General features: G+C 54.3%; 8 protein-coding genes across 8 annotated transcripts; 5 read left to right on the forward strand and 3 right to left on the reverse strand.

Annotated features, from left to right (window-relative positions):
* Positions 1 to 569: 569 nt before the first annotated feature.
* PpBr36_09611 (uncharacterized protein) lies at positions 570 to 5348 on the reverse strand (the record flags this gene model as incomplete). The annotated part of the gene is made up of 2 exons (XM_029896732.1): positions 570 to 2380; positions 2480 to 5348. 2 exons carry the CDS (start codon positions 5346 to 5348, stop codon positions 570 to 572), a joined length of 4680 nt encoding a protein of 1559 aa, XP_029744773.1.
* A 647-nt stretch (positions 5349 to 5995) lies between these two features.
* PpBr36_09612 (uncharacterized protein) lies at positions 5996 to 6373 on the forward strand (the record flags this gene model as incomplete). Its single annotated transcript, XM_029896733.1, has 2 exons — positions 5996 to 6050; positions 6153 to 6373. The coding sequence occupies 2 exons, from the start codon at positions 5996 to 5998 to the stop codon at positions 6371 to 6373; spliced, it is 276 nt and encodes a 91-aa protein (XP_029744774.1).
* Positions 6374 to 7022: 649 nt separating this feature from the next.
* Positions 7023 to 7426, forward strand: PpBr36_09613 (uncharacterized protein; the record flags this gene model as incomplete). Its single annotated transcript, XM_029896734.1, has 2 exons — positions 7023 to 7183; positions 7273 to 7426. 2 exons carry the CDS (start codon positions 7023 to 7025, stop codon positions 7424 to 7426), a joined length of 315 nt encoding a protein of 104 aa, XP_029744775.1.
* Positions 7427 to 8192: 766 nt separating this feature from the next.
* PpBr36_09614 (uncharacterized protein) lies at positions 8193 to 8561 on the reverse strand (the record flags this gene model as incomplete). The annotated part of the gene is made up of 1 exon (XM_029896735.1): positions 8193 to 8561. The coding sequence occupies one exon, from the start codon at positions 8559 to 8561 to the stop codon at positions 8193 to 8195; it is 369 nt and encodes a 122-aa protein (XP_029744770.1).
* Positions 8562 to 9547: 986 nt separating this feature from the next.
* On the forward strand, positions 9548 to 9853 carry PpBr36_09615 (uncharacterized protein; the record flags this gene model as incomplete). Its single annotated transcript, XM_029896736.1, has 1 exon — positions 9548 to 9853. A coding segment is annotated over one exon (306 nt), but the record flags the coding sequence as incomplete, so codon positions are not given.
* A 2097-nt stretch (positions 9854 to 11950) lies between these two features.
* Positions 11951 to 13840, forward strand: PpBr36_09616 (uncharacterized protein; the record flags this gene model as incomplete). The annotated part of the gene is made up of 2 exons (XM_029896737.1): positions 11951 to 12135; positions 12403 to 13840. Exon 2 carries the CDS (start codon positions 12713 to 12715, stop codon positions 13838 to 13840), a length of 1128 nt encoding a protein of 375 aa, XP_029744741.1. The 5' UTR covers positions 11951 to 12135; positions 12403 to 12712.
* A 631-nt stretch (positions 13841 to 14471) lies between these two features.
* Positions 14472 to 16222, reverse strand: PpBr36_09617 (uncharacterized protein; the record flags this gene model as incomplete). The annotated part of the gene is made up of 4 exons (XM_029896738.1): positions 14472 to 14588; positions 14684 to 15367; positions 15450 to 15667; positions 15757 to 16222. The coding sequence occupies 4 exons, from the start codon at positions 16220 to 16222 to the stop codon at positions 14472 to 14474; spliced, it is 1485 nt and encodes a 494-aa protein (XP_029744742.1).
* A 506-nt stretch (positions 16223 to 16728) lies between these two features.
* On the forward strand, positions 16729 to 18653 carry PpBr36_09618 (uncharacterized protein; the record flags this gene model as incomplete). Its single annotated transcript, XM_029896739.1, has 4 exons — positions 16729 to 16782; positions 16883 to 17002; positions 17057 to 18262; positions 18348 to 18653. 4 exons carry the CDS (start codon positions 16729 to 16731, stop codon positions 18651 to 18653), a joined length of 1686 nt encoding a protein of 561 aa, XP_029744745.1.
* Positions 18654 to 18689: the final 36 nt, after the last annotated feature.

Consider the following 18689-nt stretch of genomic DNA (forward strand, 5'->3'; position numbering starts at 1 on the left):
TACAAACAAACCCCCATCATCACACCAAGTCCTAGTAATGCATATGTATGCGCTTCAACTCATGCTTTGCTGATCCATCGTGACACAGTCGTGCCGCTCGACGTTTTCCCGGCAGAATCGATGGCGCAAAAAAAAAAAAAAGGCTGATTCGCGCCCGACAAAGTCCCTGTTTACCTGATCGAATCTCACTAGCAGTCATGGCGAGTGCTGTCAAGTCAGGGAGGATTCAAGAGGAAAAAAAACAAAAAAAAAATCCCAACACGTGTCAGTTTATGAGATGAGTTGCATGGCGTAAGGCAGAGAGACGGACGGCGACTCATTGTGACCCTGACAGATCAAGGTTTCCTTGTCGAGGGGATTATATGGGGTTTGCTAGGGATAGCCTTGACTGCCATGCTAGCTACTCGTCAGCGGACAGCAAGCAATATCGTTGATATGGATAAAAAAATATAGTCCGGGGGAGGGTATGTCGACAGTCTACAGATTTGATCCAAGCAGCATCATCACGAAATGGAATTGTGGGTCGCCTAGACTTTTTGCAAACGATGAAAACTTAACAATGCTGTCCATCAGCCGCTCTTCAGCCTTCCAAACATGCGAAGCGGATTCTTCCCCTTGAACTTGAGCCAAGTAGCCAGATACACAACCGCATAGTTGAAGACAATGAACCCACAGAATATGCCCACGTCGCGCCAGCGGTTGTAGTAATAGACGCTGAAACCCGCGGCAAACTGATCGCCGTCGGCGTACTGACACAGCTCGCACATGCCGCCCTGGCCGGTCTGCAGCCGTCCTCCAGCCTGCTGGACGTAGGGGCCGGCGTACTCGTCGCACGACGAGCCCGGCGGCGGCTCGAACCGGGCGAGCTCGTCCGGCTCGCACTGGAGCGGCTGGTCGTGCACGGCCACGCCCAGCAGGACCTCGAGGAGATAGTGGAACGGCGAGAGCCAGTACATCCACTCCCGCCAAAAGGTCGGGATCTGCGCGGGGGGCACCACGACGCCGCAGAAGCTGATGATAAAAGTGAAAAACAGCGGCACGAGCAGCGAGGCCAGGAGCTTGTTTGGCGCAAAGGCGGCCACGGCCTGGCCGAAGCTGACGTAGTACAGCTCGAAGAGCACCACCATCAAAAAGGCCAGGGCCGAGGACGAGGCCGGCATGAGGTCGCGCCAGCCAAAGATGCCCCACCACCAGCAGTTGAAGTAGACGGCGCCGGCGACGATGGCGACGGGGATCTCGGCCAGCACGGCGCCCGTGACCCAGGCGGACCAGCTGTAGATCTTGGCCTTGTTCTCGCGCCACTGGAAGATCTGGCGCGAGTCGATGAAGACGGGCTGCAGCTGCTGGATCAGCGGCGGGCAGATGGTGAGCGTCATGAAGATGGAAAACAGCCGGTTCTGGTAGTCGATGGACGCGAACCCTATGCGGAAGAAGGTGAAGCAGTTGAAGAGCCCGGTCAGGATGTGCAGCATGAACTTGCCGACGAGGTAGCCTGGGTTGCGCCAGTACGAGACAAAGGAGCGGCGCACGACCGCCGACATCTGCGCAGACAGAGGCATGGCGTATTCGCGTTCGTCGCGCAGGCTGTCGGTCCGCTCGACTTGTTGCCGTTGAGAGATCATGTCGTCGATCTCGCGCGTCCTCGCCTCGCGCTCCTTGGACCTCTCCCACACGTCACCCCAGTCCTGGCCCTTGTAGTCCGGATCGCCGGCTCCGATGGCGTCGAGCATGTACTCGGCCGGGTTGGCATTGGGTGGGCACTTGTGAGCTCCGTTGGACTCTAGGTATCCCAACAGGTCCTGGCTGTCGTGGCCGAGCGGCCCGTGATAGACCACGCGGCCCCCAGCCTTGAGGAGGAGCAGCTCGTCAAAGTTTTCAAAAAGAATAGCCGACGGTTGGTGTATCGTGCACAGCACCGCCTGCCCCGCGTCGGCGAGCTTTCTCAGGAAGCGGACGATGTTGAACGCAGCCCCCGAATCGAGCCCAGACGTCGGCTCGTCGAGGAACATTAGCAACTCGGGCTTCGAGGCCAGCTCCACACCAATGGTCAGCCTCTTGCGTTGTTCCGTGTTGAGACCCTCGCCGACGTTGCCGATCGTAGCCCCGGCGATGCTGCGCATCTCAAGAAGGTCGATGATGGTTTCGCAGTAGTCGAGCTTTTCTTGCTTGGGAACCTCGCGGGGTTGTCTGAGCAAAGCCGAGAACTGGAGGGCTTCGCGCACGGTGGCCGTGGGCTCGTGGATATCCATCTGCTCTGCAAAGCCGGTGGCGCGCTGGAACGATTTGGGCAAGGGTCGGCCATCCACGAGGAACTCGCCCGTGACCGTGCCTGTTTGGATCCGTTGGGCGAGTGTGTTGAGGAGTGTGGTCTTTCCCGCGCCTGGATTGTTTGTGTTAGCCCCTCTTGCCCAGCATCTCTTTTTAGTTGTGACAACACCAAAAGAAAAAAAAGAAAAAAAAAAAAAGAACTGCGACTCACCAGAAGCACCCATCAAAGCCGTGAGCTTCCCTGGTCTGACATATCCTTGAACATCAGATAGAAGCTTACGCTTGCCGCCCTTGCTGGAGATTTCGTAGTTGACGTTCTTGAAGGTGAAAACGGTCTCATTCTTGGCCACCTGATTGGCCGTCTTGTCCTCGTCCTCGGTTGATCCCTCGCCCTGTGATACGGCGGTTGGAGAATCAGACCCCGGTGACCCAACCTCCTCATCCTTTTCCTTCCCTCCATTTCCCTTGCCGCCAGTCTCGATGGTGCTCTCCAGCTGCTTGGGCACCTGTCCCCGTTTGAAGACGGTTATGGCACCACCTCCCTTGTTGGGCTTCATCCTCTCCATGCCGACGGCGGTGAGGATGACAAAGAAGATGAAAAACGCCCACAAAAACCCAAAGTTCCTCCAGAGGTGGGCGCGAGTGTAGTCAAAGGACGCGTTGATGTAGTTTGAGCCGCTGACGGTTGAAGAGCCAGGCGTGCTGCCAGCAAGAGTGCATCCTTGATATTCCGGCTCGGCTTGGGGTCCCTGGGGAACGAGGAAGGGCCCGTCGCACGTGAGCTCCTGTGTGTAGAACTCGTTTGACATCAGGCACTCGAATCCGTACTGCAACCAGTTGATCCAGCGGAGCCAGCCAAACCAGACTGGCATGGATGTCGGAGGGATCAGATAGCCAGTGTACACGACGAGAATCTGAACCGCAAGACCAGTGAAGCGCGTGGCCACGTCCAGAGTTCCGCACCAGGCCGAGATGGCACGGAAGAAGGAATAAGTCGTCATGGTCACCAGCCAGAGGATCAAGTTGGCGATGAAGTACTGCGACGCGGTCCGCGCCAGGTGGGACATGAAATAGATGATGACGGTGAAGAGCACAACCTGGATAAAAACAAGCGGCACGTCGACGACGGTCTGAGCGATGGCGTACGCGGAGGGGCGGTAGAAGGAAAAGGACTTGTGCTTGAGCAGGATAGGCTTGGACTCGAACGCGGCAGTCTGTTCGGCCAGCGCCAGCAGCGCGTTGAACAACAGCAGCAGGAAGAGCACGCCACCGCGCGGGAAGGCACCAGAGGCGGTCTCGGGCAGGTTGAAGAAGAGACTGCCGATGATCAGCCCCTGAAACACCAGGCCACCCCATTTGCCCAGCAGCGAAGCCTTGTCGCCGATCATGACGAGGAACTGGCGCTTGGTGCAGGCCACGACCTGCTTGTGGAACGGGATCTCGTAGTTCTTGGTCCGCTGCCGCTTGGGCTTGCCGGCCTGGACGGCGGCGCGAGCTTCGACCTGCTGCTGCTGCTCGGCCTCAAATCGAGACATGTCCTCAAGGTTGGCCCGGTAGATGCTGCTACGTCTGTACGCCTCGGCAAACTGCTCCGGGGTCCGGGGGATCCTGTCCTCCCAGCCCTGGCGGATGTGCCGCTCGTGCGGGTCCGTGACCGAGGTGAGGAAATCTGCCGTGGTCCAACGTTCGGGGCAGGAAAAGCCGAGGTCGACAAAGTACTGCTTGGCCTGCTCCGACGGTCCGAAATAGAGACACTTGCCGGCGTCGATGAGCAGGACCTTGTCGGCGAGCTCGTACAGCGACTCGCCGGCCTGGTAGAGCGACACGGCCGTCGACGTGTTGGCCATGTTGGTCATGGCCCGGATCGACCGCAGATACTCGACGGCGGTGCTGGCGTCCAGGCCCTTGCTGGAGTTGTCCCAGCCCTGCACTGAAGCTCGCGCGATCATGGCTTCGGCGATGCTGACACGCTTCCTCTCGCCTCCCGACACACCGCGCACGTACTCATTGCCGACCTTGGTGTCGAGGGTGTGCTCGATCCAGAAGAGCTTGGTGATGACGCGCAGGAACTCGCGGATGTAGTCTTCTCGGGTCTCCCCCTCGAGGCGCGACTGCTTGCCGGGCGCCCGAGTCTCGAGCGCAAAGTGGAGGGTGCGCTTGACCGAGAGCGTGGCGTAGTTCAGATCTTCTTCCGGGTTGTAAATGATGTCGCCGCGGTAGTGGCGGGCCATGGTCTCGGCGTCGACGCCTCCGTACGTGACATGACCCAAGACGGACTCGAAGCCGGCGCGCTGGTTGCAGAAGGCCTTGAGGAAGGTGCTGCAGCCGGATCCGGGGCGACCCAGCACCAGCAGCAGCTCGCCTGGACGCACGCAGCCGTCAAAGTGGGAGATGAGCTCTCGCACCGGCGGCTTCGCGAATGCGGCCCGTGGCCCTTTGGTAAAGAGATGCTTGATCTTGCGCGGCAGTGTCAGGAAGATGTCGCCGACGGTGGGCTGGAGACTGGCGCCCAGACCGACTCCCTTGACGGTCAGGTCTCTGAATATGACGCCGCTGCGTCGCGTCTTTTCCTCGTCGCTTTGCTGCTGACGCTCGTGGCCAAACATCCTCGAGACGAGGCGCTCGATCTCCTGGCCTTCGTCCTCATCGCTGTCGGCCGGTGCTGACGCCTGTGTTCCGCTGGTGCGCCGCCTTGATAAAGCCCGGAAAATATCATCTTCGGTGTGGCTGGTCTTTTTGCGGTCAAATCCTGGCCTGGAGTTGCTGTCGGTCGCTTTTACAGGCTGCGAATTGGTACGCAGCGGAGCGAACCGCTCTTCGGAGCCAGCATCTTGGCTGCCGATTTCCGTTTTCACGTCTTCCTTTTCTGTCAAAGATGAAGAACTCGAGACCGCATTACCTCCTACCGTTGGTTCTGGTGTGCGAGTGGGCTCGGTCGGCGTGTTGGTGTACGAACGGGAAGCGCGTAGTTCAGGTGTTACCAATGGAAAATTTCTTTCAGTTATCGGTGTTGGACCCGGCGGCGATTCTGGGAAGCCTCCCGGAATGTCGGTATCTTTGGGTGTAGGCCTGTCGTCCATTTTTGCGGTTGGCCAATGTCGAACTCAAGCATGCATCACGATCACGACCCCTTAATCCGGCTCATGCCACATGGAACGTGTTTTTTTTTTTTTTTTGTTTGTTTTCAGTGCATGTTTTGACATATATAGCTAAAGCCTGCTAAATTAGGGTACCTAAAATGTCCTGGTGGGTAAAGCTTCCAGACATTTTGGAATGCGGGTTACATGTCTATGACGATGCGATCCGCTGTTCAGCTTGTTCCGTTGCCGATGTTGCTGATCCCTACAATTTTTAACCCCGGTTCCTCCGCTCGTCTGCGATCGATCTGGAACTGGTGGAATCGCGACCGGTAATCTTGCTAGCGTCACTCGACCCGCATTTCGGAGCCGCCTGTTTGTTCAACACGACGTCATTGATCTCAAAGAAAACCCATTTTCTCACCCAAACAACTGCACCAAACACGCAAATTCCATTTCGCCATCTTCGGACTCTCGGGCCTATAACTTTCGCGAGACGGCCACTGCTGCCTTTTGTCGATTGTACGGCTTCTGCTGACGTTGATAAGCCTAGGCAGCTTGGCAGGTAGATAGATGTCTGTCTGTCTACTTCAACAATGACCGATAAGCTTAGCCTTTCAAAGTTTGTGGCATCATCCTTTTAGGTCTCCATGGCTTCGGGGAGACCACGGCCTTACAAAATACCACCGCTGGGAGAAGCTGAACGTACGAACGTGCTATGCTATGAGCATCTACTAACAAAAAAAAAAAAAAAAAAAAAAAAAAAACACTAGACGGGATACTAGGGTCGTTGCATGCAGTCTTCAGTATCCAAGGTGCCAAGCCTGGGCCTCAAAAAGTGCCATGGTTTTAGGAGTGGCGTCCTGCTCACTGGGCGAGATCACGCCGTGATCGAGCAGTGGATCACAAACGGTGTTATGAGTCGCGAGATGGAACCCTGCAGAGTCGGCACGATAACCTTTACGGGGGCCGGCCGAGTGCCAATCGATTTCGGGTCGCGGGATTACAGGCCCCACCCCCTCCCCTGAAATAGTACCTGGTGGGACACAGATGTCTCTGCAAATGACTCGGTGAATAAAAGCATATTGTGAATTGAGAAGGTTCTCGCAGCAATACAGACGTAAAACCCTACAGCACTCAGACCCATTTCCCGCCTTTTGTGTTTACAGTCGGGAGTGGGCTCGCTGAAGCTGGCTGGGCCAATGGATTCCTGGCGCCATGGCTACCAGATCCGCCTGGGATCATATGCGATCACCGGATTTCGGGCATGCCTCAACATGTTGCTTGAATGCAACCGCATAATCCACACCCGCCCGCGACATCAGTCTTAAAACCTCCAAAGCCCCCATCAGGCACTATTCCATCGAAAATGAGGATGAGACGATCTATCACACGCCGCTGGATGAGTCTATCGACCACATTGCGTTTTTGACGGGGGAAGAGCTGGGGCGCTGCCACGCAGCTTTCCCTCACATCCGGGTCCTCCTACAGTCTGTCCCCTTGCGGACATTGTTTGCAGGTACCGGCTGGCAAACCAACACAGCTCAGATGATGAAGCTAAAGGCCGAGCTCAGAAAATTTCTGCAGCGCGAAGGAGCATAGTTGAGAAGGTGCCTGTGGCATGCCGCGTGCATTTCCAAGTCGATACACCCCACGCGGCGCCTTGCCCCATACGACATGTTCGGCATCGGGATAGCCACGTGCTATGTAATACTTCACATGGAAGCTCCACCAGTCGAGTCCAAGCCGCTGCAGGTCACTCCAGCAAATGACGCCAGCTCTGGGCCACCAGGCGGCACCACGCGGCGGCGCATCTGCTGCGCCAGGTCGCCTGGAGCGTGTTTTTCAGAGGCCTGGGCCAGAAATATGGCCCAACTCCTTTATGGAGAGAAGCTTACGTTTAATTGCCAAAATTACAATGAGGTAGAAGGAAGAAGGTGCTGAACAGGGAGAGGCACAGGGTGGATTTCCGGAGTATACACGTCTTGAAGGCCGAATTTCTGGCGCAACTGCTTAACGAGACTAGGCAGATAGCCGCAGATTTGCACACGCCGGCTCAGCGAAGTCTGCACAGGGCATGAGTCCGTAGGCCGTAATTGATTCAGTGGCAATCACGGCAGTGTAACGAATGACTCGGAATGAGAGAAATAGTCTGCCTAACAAAGCCTCAATGAGCGCCATGTCTTGGGTGCATAGAATCAAAGGGGCTCAAAATCGTCGACGGGCCCCGATTTCAGGACGACAGCAAGCTCTCTTGGGCTTTGGGACTATTTTGGAAACAGCCCGGGTTCTTGAGCTTCGACTTGTTGGGGAGGGGTTTTCCACAGCGGTGACATGTCTTTCAAAATAGAGACGGTCCTAAGCATCACTGCATCAGTTCTCTATGCCTCCGCTTCCCATTGGGAATGTTCAGCCCTCAAAAAGTCAAAGCATGTAGCCACCGCAAGGCATACCTGGATCTCTGTATCATACAGTTACAATGCATTGTTTGCGTATACTAAATAATAACATGACTGTGCCTCGTGGCAGCATCATCAGACCCTCCAAGTTGTTGCTAATGTACAATCCTTCCCCCCGAATTGATTGGTATCATGTTACCCTGGCATTCTGGGCTTGATTCTCTCCGACGGCAATAACTATTCATTATCTTTGAAACAGCACGCGCACGCGCCAGGTAACAAGTTGACCTGCTTGGTCCTCTCGCGGGTTGATGCCCTTCTCAACATGTAGCCTTGCACCAGCTTGACTTTTGATCGAGACCAGGCCCCTTGTTCATTAAGCTTGTGGCGTTCGCAAAATGTTGGATGAAAAAGATAGAAAAAAAGATCCCTATCCGCGTAATTGATATTACACCAAATCTATTGTGCGTTGGTCGGGATCTTCGTATGCCCCTCCGTTTTTGCTACGTTTTTGGCGGGCACCAAATTTGACCTCCTTCCGATGCGCGGTTATTCCCGCCGATTGGCAGTTTTTGTCCACTTTGACGGTGATTTTTTGGTCGCCGTCGGTGAATTCGAGCTGGCCAGGATTGGTAGTCTCGCGCCAATCCACAGCGGTTATGGTTTGATCGTCTTTGACCTCGATAACCACAGATTTCCTGACAAAGCAACCAAAGACTTGTGGTGCTGCATCTGCGGTCTGGGGCATAGCGGCGCCGAGCACCGGATTGGCCATGCTGGCGATGGCGGCCGTGGCGAGGATAGATCTGAGTTGCATGGTGGCTGATGGTCGTTGGTTGGATTCGGATTGCAATCAAACCAGTAGTGGTATTCTGAGAGGATTACGCCCGATTTATAACATTTCATCCCGGAACTTGCTGGGCAGAGTTGTCCGGAAATGAGAATGAAGATCACGGTGTTTTATACTTGAGTAAGGATTTGTTTTGTAACAGATACAAATAGCATACTTTTGACGACTCGGGCGCCGACAAGGGTTTAGGTATGAAGGCTAAATACGGCGTGGCTTAGAACCAGGACAAGTTCACCAACGCGCTTTCAACACGGGGTTATCAGTGCACAAAATTTGGTAAACAGCAATCATTTGTATCCATGCGTGGATTTGCCGAGTCGTTTCATGTTTGATGTATGTTGCGACATGCACAACGGGTCGGCAAGCCAAAAAGAAAATCCGGTATCAGATCAAAATCCCCTGAATACTGCAATTCTTAACGTTCGATATAGCTGTTATCGACAGCGGAAGTTGATTTGGATCACTGCAGCCAGCACTCTTGAATGATATGCATGGAACAAAAACCACAGGTTGATTTTACCACCCCACCTGTTCTACCTACAGCAGCGCAGTTTACTTAGGATTTGGAAGGGGTTGGATGAACGAGTACTCACCTACGACTAAAAGGAAGCCCTACGCCTCTTCTCCTCTCGCCTCCCTCGCTTATGGATGCAGGTGGCCAGTTCGGGCATGACGCCGTGTCTTATGAAAACTAACTAAGCAGCAAGCACTGGGGTCGGCTGCTATACCTTGGCGGTTCGTATATTCCTGGATGGATGTGTGTTTCTGACTTTCTGGGTGAGTCCAAGTGTGCTTAGCATTTGGCATACACCAAACCAACTGCTGTTGAGAGCGGCAAATTTAACGAGTTGAGAACTAGATGCCTCCCTGTTCCGATGGAGATTTAGCTAGACGTGCTTGCTTGCATCTCGTGGCTGGTGCCGCCTAAAGGTTGGTGAAGGTAATTGCTCAACGCGCGGCCCGCCCACCAGCTCGCCTTGACCGAGTTCGCGCCACCCCAGAACCCTGACGGCCGTCAAACAGTCCACGGCCTCCTGCAAATCTATGGCGCCCGCAGTCTTTTCATGGGCGCTGCGATTTCTTCGGCCTCTCTAAACGGCCACATTTCCACCCTTGGTTGGATGATGGTCTCGATCGGCGGCGTCGCCCTGGCCCATGGTTTCATCGGCAGAAACTTGGGTATGGGCTACTGGAACCATTGGGGATTTGTGCCTTTTGCCACAGGTACTGGCGCCCTGCTTCTCGGCGTGCTGGACTAGCTGGTTGGAGATCCATGTCCACGGGTCCTTGATGACGTGAGCGATGGATGCACTTGATATTATTGTTACGACGCAAAGACCGGATGATAACAAGATTTGTCTTTCCAGCAGACCATCAGCATGCGCTAGAAACAGACGGGGTACAATATTTGGTAGACATGGAAAGCTCAGCACAGTCAACTTCTCGGTCCAAGCCTGTTTCTTCTTTGTATTGGCCCGCAAATTCCAGGCAAGGTCTCACAATGCAAATACCTACCCCACTGTGTAGCTAGGTACCCATCTGAACTGAAGTCTTGTCTATTGACGTTAATCGTCAAGTTTAAGTCATCAAAGTGACAAAGACACTGATAACTATATCTCAAGATCTAATCTAAGCCGACCTTGGTTGAAAGCACTTTCCCATTTCCTCATGCTATCTTTGCCTCACCACCCGCAGCCTAGGTGATTTAGTCTTTTCGACCTACGCGTTGACAAGCTGACGCACCTACTGCAGTTTCCGTGGATCCAGCTGAGCAGCAATCATTCCTCTGGCGACATGAGGGGACTAGTGAAACTTCATCTGGATCCGAATTTTGCCATAAAATGAACTTGTCGATGCCAGCTGTGCAAGCATCTCCCGGGAGGCCTAAGCAACACAGCTAGACTCACGATCAATTGTGAAAAATCCTTGGCCAAGGCAAGGATTGGTTCGGGGCCGGCATTCCCGGAGTCCCTTCGCCAATTACATGAGGTTTGCAACTACTGCTTTAGGGAAAAACGAGAAGAATGCGGATAAAAAGCCTATCTGTCAGAAGAGATCATAGTACGGCACTAGAAACTAGTAAACTGAGTAAGTACTATAAAGCTATAAAAGACTGGAGTCACCCCTGGCTTTATGCTCACAGAATTACAAACACTAGCAGCCTAAAAAAAAAACCAGTGGCACAATACTTGCCCTATTGTAAGGGGCTTATAAAGTGCCTATACGAGTCTATGAGACTACGCTGAACTAACTCTGGAATGAGCAGACTTTAATGACCAGACACAGTTAGCTGCCTGCATGCCTGCTTCCACTCATTCTAGTCATTGTGAGCACTCCGTAGACTGAACATATTCTGGAGAGACAAAGCTGAACAAGTATCAAGCCTTCGCCCTTTCAAGTGACCTTTCGCTGCTTGTCCATAGTTGCGTACTCTCAGCCGACAAGGAAGTCAGTCCCGCCACCGTTCGTCAGTGGAGCCCTGCTAGTTTGCCAAGCATCAGGGCCTTGCATTGTACAACAAAGGTGCAGAGTGCTGTTTGAAGCTCGTAGACCATGATTCCTGCTATCCGGGGTGACGTTTGAAAAAAGGTTCATTATAGCAGTCTGTAGCCACGGGCGATAAAGGTTCTCAGACCATGACAAACAATCAAGTTTGCCAAAATCAACATGCAGACATGCAGATAAGAATATAGTTCGTCTTATGATTTCCGGTCAAGGCTACGCTTAACAGGAATTGGAGCCATTATGCATAATTGCTTAAGGACCAAGAAGTTCCAAATGCTGGAGAACTGGTCATGGAACGTCAAGTTATAAAGCACTTGTGTGAGAGTTATGGAGTTGCTGGTGTGTGATGTTTCGTCACGTATTTGTTTTTGTTTTGTTTTTCCTTTTTGCATTGACAAGGTGGGGATCTCAACTCAACTTTACCCCAGTTGGACCGCTGGTATAATAATGCCATCCATCGTGCTTGTCACTCATGTTTGTTTCAACTCAACTTCAAACGACGATATGGCCTTAAAACCTCTGGCACAAGAAGGGGCGGTGGAGAAGTTTGGCGGTTTTGTAGCTAAAATAGCATCGCCAGTGTTGTGTTATAAAGAGCCGCCATTACAATTCGGCGCATCGATCTATCGAGTACAAATACGTGAGCATCGCCGGCCGTGTCGCTGGAAATTCTGTTTCATCCTGCATCTTAGCAAACAAACATCATTCAGAGGCAGGATTCATTTCTCGCCAGTGGCAGGTCCATAATATCTTTGATACATTTCATTTAATTCTTTTTTTTTTTACATGTTGCTCCCCACTTACAATCCTCCACCTCGATCTATATTGCCACAAAAACCACGACGATCAAGATGCAACTCCAGCACATATTTTTCGTTGCCCTCGCAGGCCTTGTTGTGGCTTCGCCTACCCCGCAAGCAAAAGCCAAAAAGTCTCTTGACGAGCGCGTCGCTGAAGGCCGGGCGAGAGGCCTGAACTGCAATGAAGACAGACAACCTAACGTGTTTGTTTGCACAGATGATTCTGGCGAGCACTGGTATGCTTTTACGAGTGGCAATCAAAAGACATGACTTGGAGCTAGAACACTGACAACTACAAACAACTGTCAACAGCATCCTCAACAGGTTTGGTGGTACATGCCTTTTCTAGGTTGGCACCTGGATGATGCCAAGGAATGTCGGTTGGGGTTTTGAGCTAGGAAGATAAACATAATCAAACTATTTTCTTGGCCGCTCTGAAGGATGGCGTCCCGTGATCATGTCCAGAGTACCGTGTTCGGTTTGGTGTAGCCTCAAAATGCCAGGCCCGTCCCTGTAGAGTGGGACTGTTTATTGGGTGGACAGGGCCCCCCCCTTGCGGCAAAACTGTCTGTCAACCCCCGCATCGTCAACCGGTGTCGCTCGATTTTCCCCGGACAAATGCGGGGATGGTCGGTCGAGTTTCCCCCGAGTGGCATTGGAGGAATAGGACACATACGGGTACATCAACTCCGCACCCCGCACACAACCAAACAAAGGAACAAACAAAACATTCACGCCAAGTCACTGCTAGCCAGCCCAGTCAGTTAACCAGCCACCAGCACCTCGCTCAAAAGTCATCGCCCACTCGCAATCATGCCTTCAGAACTACACGGCATCAAGGCCGCCGACGTCCACGCCAAGATCCGGCTCTTGATCGATGGCATGGTCAACATCAAGGACACGACGGGCGAGTTCCTGCTCAGACTCGAAGACGGGCGAGTGATCGACACCAAGGGCTGGAACGACTGGGAGTGGACGCACGGCATCGGCCTGTACGGCATCTGGCAATACTACCAGCTCACCGGGGACGAGTCGTGTCTCAAGATCATCGAGGATTGGTTCCGCGACCGGTTCGCGGCGGGCGGCACGACGAAGAACATCAACACCATGTCGGTGTTCCTGACGCTGGCCTTTGTCTACGAAAAGACGGGCAACGCGACCTACGTGCCCTGGCTGGAGGCGTGGGCAGAGTGGGCGTACCACGACCTGGGCCGCACGCGCTTCGGCGGCATGCAGCACACGACGTACAACAACATGAACGACGAGCAGCTGTGGGACGACACGCTGATGATGACGGTTGTGCCGCTGGCCAAGATCGGCCTGGTGCTCGACAGGCCGCACTACGTGGCCGAGGCCAAGCGGCAGTTCCTCGTCCACCTCAAGTACCTGTTCGACACGCGGACGGGCCTTTTCTTCCACGGCTGGACGTTCGAGGACGGCGGGCACAACTTTGCGCGCGCGCTCTGGGCCAGGGGCAACAGCTGGCTGACCATTGTGATCCCCGAGTTCATCGAGCTGCTGGACCTGGAGCGCTCCGACCCGCCGCTCTACCACCACCTGCGCGACTCCCTCCTGGCCCAGTGCGAGGCCCTCGTGCCGCTGCAGCACCCCGAGACCGGCCTGTGGAGGACCCTGCTCGACGTGCCCGAGGCCGAGGGTTCCTATCCTGAGTCGAGCGCGACCGCGGGCTTTGCGTTTGGGATGCTCAAGGCGCAGCGCAAAAAGTACATTGCCGGCACGGCCTTCGAGGCACCTGCCGTGCTGGCCTTGAAGGGCGTGCTGGCCAACATTGACGAGAGGGGCGAGCTGATGAACACGTCGTTTGGTACGGCCATGGGCCATGATCTGCAGCACTACAAGGACATACCGATTACGAGCATGCCGTACGGCCAGGCGATGGCCATCATGGCGTTGGTCGAGTTTCTGCGGGTGTTTATATAGAACTAGTACATGCTATCAACAGAATTATGAACACATTCACAGTCCCTCATGTGTTTTTGATGTCGTTGTCAAGTACCCACATCCAGGGGAAACAAAGAAAAGTTAATAAAAAAAAGAAAAAAAGCAAAAGCGGCCGCAAATTCAACAATCAACATGTCTTCCAACGACCCGAGGAGAAACGACAGTAAGAATGAAGAAGCTTTGAGCCTCCCAAACACTGACCACTACGAGGTGGGCGGCTTGAAAATCGCCATCAGTGATCGAGAGGTCAGGGTTTCCGGAGACCCTAAGCGGGCCATGGGGTCCCGAATCAGTCTTCAACCTCATCTTTTGCAACAAGCTAACATTATATATAACCAATACAGACACCGCTCTACCTACCATTCAACCAGCCTGACACCATCTTTGTTGACAACAGCCTGACTGGACACCATCGCTGGAAGGACAGATGGGGAGGTTGGCGTACGGATATCGCGTTTCTATGCAGGATCACTAGGTCTACTTCAGATTCAAATAAGCTAGGAAAGTCACATCTATGACAGCTACAATGGGAAAAGGCCACTGCGCAGAGTGTACCCATCTACTTGAGTGCCTTGACCAAATCGACACCACGCCTTGGTCTTTGGTCACCTCAAGACTTGGCTCCTTCCGCCGTCTTAGCCTGCAGACCCATATTACTAGTATCATAGCCGTTCCGCTCAAGATAGTTTCTGAAACGGACATCTTCGTCCTCGAGATTCTTTGGTGCCTGGAGGAAAAGAAGAAAAAAATGAAATCAGCAATGAGCTCTCACAAAGCAATCACAGGACGGGCGGGCGTCTAGGAAAGCAACAAAAGACCTACATCTGGAATCAGAAACCACACACAAAGGGTCCCAACCACCGAGATGCCACTACCAATCAGGAAAATGGCCTGCTGACCCTTGATCTTGTCGTCAAACGACGCCAGCGCCTGGCTCAGAACGGTGGTGCCGATGGCAGCTCCTGCTTTGCCGACCGCGGCGGCGAATCCGAGAAAGTGCCCCCGAAGCGGGGTCGGGAACGACTCGGACGAGACCAGAAAGTTGCAGTCGCCCGGACCAACCGACAAGAAGGTCTGGAAGAGCGCGTAGAGGACGACAAACAGCGCAAAGACGTCCTGGAGCTGGACCATGGAGCCGCCGATCACGAAGCCAAGGACGCAGACCATCGCCCACCCCAGAGCGTAGGTCTGTCGACGGCCTATGCGGTCCATGAGCAGGGCGCCGATGAAGGACCCGGGCAGGGCAAAGAAGTTGATCAGGGCGCTCCAGCCGATGCTCTCCATCATGGACTGGTTGCTCGAGAAGCCGGCGACGAGCGTCGGAGCCAGCAGGTTGAAGGGATAGACGACAAAGTCGTACAGGAACCAGGCGGAACAGCAACCGAGAAGAGCACGCCAGTAGAACTTGACGGCGAGCCAGTAGGGGACCTTGTGCTGGATGGCGTGTTTCTGGTATTGTTCCGAGTCTGCAAGTCGCATGCGAAAGAAGAAGATGGTCAGGGGAAGCTGCGCGTGTGTCAGCATACCGGGCTCCAGCATCCTGTGTAGGGCTTTTGGGAAAGGGTCAAAGATGGCACGGCCCACGTACAAAGATTCCAATGCCGAAGCAGATGCGCCAGATGCCGTCACTAGCCTGCCCACCGTAGGCTGCAATGACGATAAGAGACACGATGCTCGAGCCGACAAACCCAGAAATGATGGCAGCGTTTGTGGACACGGCGACGAGCATGCCCCGTCGCTTGCGCATCTCTGGTGTGCTGTCTGCACATTCTAGCGCCTGGCTGGTGCAGACGGTATACTCTCCACCTACGCCGAGAGTCAGCCACGTCCCCCCCATGGCCATGAGCCGTGAAACATATCGTATCGCAGCAGTAAAGGAAACGGAGAGAACCTACCTGCACCCACACCTGCTACACCTCGACCAACAACCATCATCCAAAACATTCCCTCGACGGTGTTGCCGTGCGACGCCGTCGCCAGAAGTATACCGAGAACCAGAAACAGAGTCGTAAGAACGATGCCGACGCGCCGGCCGAATCTGTCAATACAGAGACCAAACAGCAACATGCCAAAGACATCGCCGACCAGGATAGAGTTGGACAGGCGTGTCTTGACTTCGGAGCTCATCTCCTTCGGATACAGCTTGGCTAACACTGTGTTCATGTAGCCGATGACCTGTATGTTGTAGCCGTCAGAGAAGAGAGCGACCCCCTGGATCAAGACGTCAAACTTTCCAGCCGGTCGCTGGACGGCGCCAGAAGGGGCCGCTGCATCTTCTGAGCAGGACGACTTTGTGGTCTTGGAACTGTTTGCAACAGCCACCACCGCTTTGGGTGTTTCTTTCTCTTGAGCTGCTTTCATTATGCGAGCAAGAAATGTGTTGAAACTTGAAAAAAATCAAAGATTATGGTGTCCGCTCCATGATGCAGACCAAATTCTGCAAGTCTATCGAATGGACAAGTCAACTTCTTATATCGCTGGTTTTTAATCTTGACGTGGACATGGCGATAGATGCTATCGTTGTGGGCCGATGCAAGCACAGATTTGAATATATTCCGACACGATATAGATTCGGCTAGTCCTCTCTTGCCAGTAAAGCACAATCTCTCCATCTGGACGACAAAAGCATTCAAATCCCCACCGGTGCGGGTCTGCCCATTACGAAAAAAAGACGTTCCAAACCAGTGGAATGGAGCACGTGTATCTGGTTTTTTCCGGAAAGACAGCAAATACAGATTATCGGCTCCATCGTTGATGGCTATTTTCTTCATTCATCTATCGGACTGCATCCCCGATAATCAAGTCCAAACTTCCCGCGCCCAGCCATGCGACCACGTGTGCAGCAACCAAATGCGCCGAATAATATCATGGCCCGGGTGTCGGCAATGGAAGCCGTCGGGCGGATGAAGATGCAACCAACAGTTACCAGCTAACTACCCAAGTATTCTGCACATTTCTGGACGACGAAAACAACAAGAGGTTGCTTTTTTTTTTTTTTTTTTTTTTTTTTTTTTTTTTCAGCCTCACTCCCCCAGCCGTCGCATCCTCTTTTCCGACATGGTCCTGCACCAGATACTGGATGCCCTGATTGCGGCAACCACGCTTTCGCTACGGTACTCATCAATCCTCTTTGTGCGATTCGTAAGTCCTTCTCGCCTTGGCTCGGCACGGATATGACGGCTGACCATTCGCCAGTATCCGATTGCCCGGTACTTGCCCAGGATCTATTCCACGTTTGCTGCATATGCTCTGTTGGCTCTTGTGCAGCTGCATCTCACCCGCAGACGTGCACGCAGCACACGACGGCATCCTGTCTTGGTTGTCCTCCTAGGCTGGGTCGACGTGAAAAGACCCTTGCTCTCTGCTTTGAACGCCCTAGCCAATATCCTCTGCGTCTTCGGCGCACTAGACTTCGTCTACAGGGCTCATTACTTCCACCAGAGTCATGATTTGTCCTTCTCCCGCATGGGATACACCACCTCCACATCCGCCAGCATCGTCATCCGGGCCCCCAATTCACCTGCGGTAGAGATAAGCGCAAGGCCGGGTTTCGCGGCGCCGGGCGACTCGACATCCGTCGTCATCGATGGCCTCTCGGAAGAGACCGACTGGGTGGGAACAGCAACGTTGGACAACCTACTGCCCGATACACCATACGTATACACCACCAACGCCAGCCACGCCGGCTTCTTCAAGACGCCCAAGCAGCACCCGAAAAGGTGGACCATGGTCCAGACGAGCTGCATCAAGCCCTTCTACCCCTACCATCCGGCAGACCACGCCCTCAGCATCAAGGGGCTCGAACACCTGGGCCGATACCTGAGCAGCCGGAGCGTCGAGTTCATGCTGTTCCTGGGCGACTTCATCTACATCGACCTCCCCTACCCGCTCGGCTGGACGCAGCAGCACTACACCGACCTGTACCGCCAGGCGTACGCGTCGCCGAGCTGGACGCCGGCGCTGCGGGCGCTGCCGTGGCTGCACGTCTACGACGACCACGAGTTCGCCAACGACTGGTCCGCCAACGAGACGGGGCTGTACCGCGCCGCCGTGGCGCCGTACTGGCACTACCAGGGCCGCGCGAACCCGCCGTCGTCGGCGTCGTACTATACGTTCGCGCACGGCGACGTCGCCTTTTTCGTGCTCGACACGCGCCGGTACCGCTCGCCGTCGGACCAGCCGGATGGGCCCGGCAAGACCATGCTGGGGCCTGCCCAGCTGGCCCACCTGCGCGAGTGGCTGCGGGAGGAATCCAGGTGGAAGGTGGTGGTGAGCAGTGTGCCCTGGACTCGGACCTGGGTCAGTCCGGACGAGGGGGATCGGTGGGCCGGCTACCTGCATGAGCGGGAGGTGATCTACGAGTGGATGAGGGAGACGGACGGGGTGCTTCTGCTCAGCGGCGTAAGTTTTCTTCACCTTCAGTCCCAGGACGACAACGAAAACACTCCGGACGGTGTGTGCACGGAGCTAAAACAGCAGACAACAGGATCGACATGAACACACGACCACCATCTTCTCTGCTCCCTCTGGCGACGGGAAAACTCTCATCGAGTTCTCCACTTCGGCCCTGAACCAGTTCCACGAGCCGTTTGATCGCTTTCACGTCGCCGCCAATGGCCACGACCATGCCGTGTACAACCACTACAGAGGCAACTCCAAGTTTGCCTCGATATCATTCGACACGACGGATCCGATGCGCTGGAGGGTGAATTTCGACCTCGTCGTGGATGGGGAAAAGGTCTGGGAGTACGAGTGGGAGTTCCAGAAGGCAACCAACTTGCGCGAGGATTAGTGCTGGAATACCCAACACGGCGCTTCAAGCGTTATT

This window comes from Pyricularia pennisetigena (genome assembly GCF_004337985.1).
Source record: "Pyricularia pennisetigena strain Br36 chromosome 7 map unlocalized Pyricularia_pennisetigena_Br36_Scf_8, whole genome shotgun sequence".
Taxonomy (NCBI): Eukaryota; Fungi; Ascomycota; class Sordariomycetes; order Magnaporthales; family Pyriculariaceae; genus Pyricularia; species Pyricularia pennisetigena.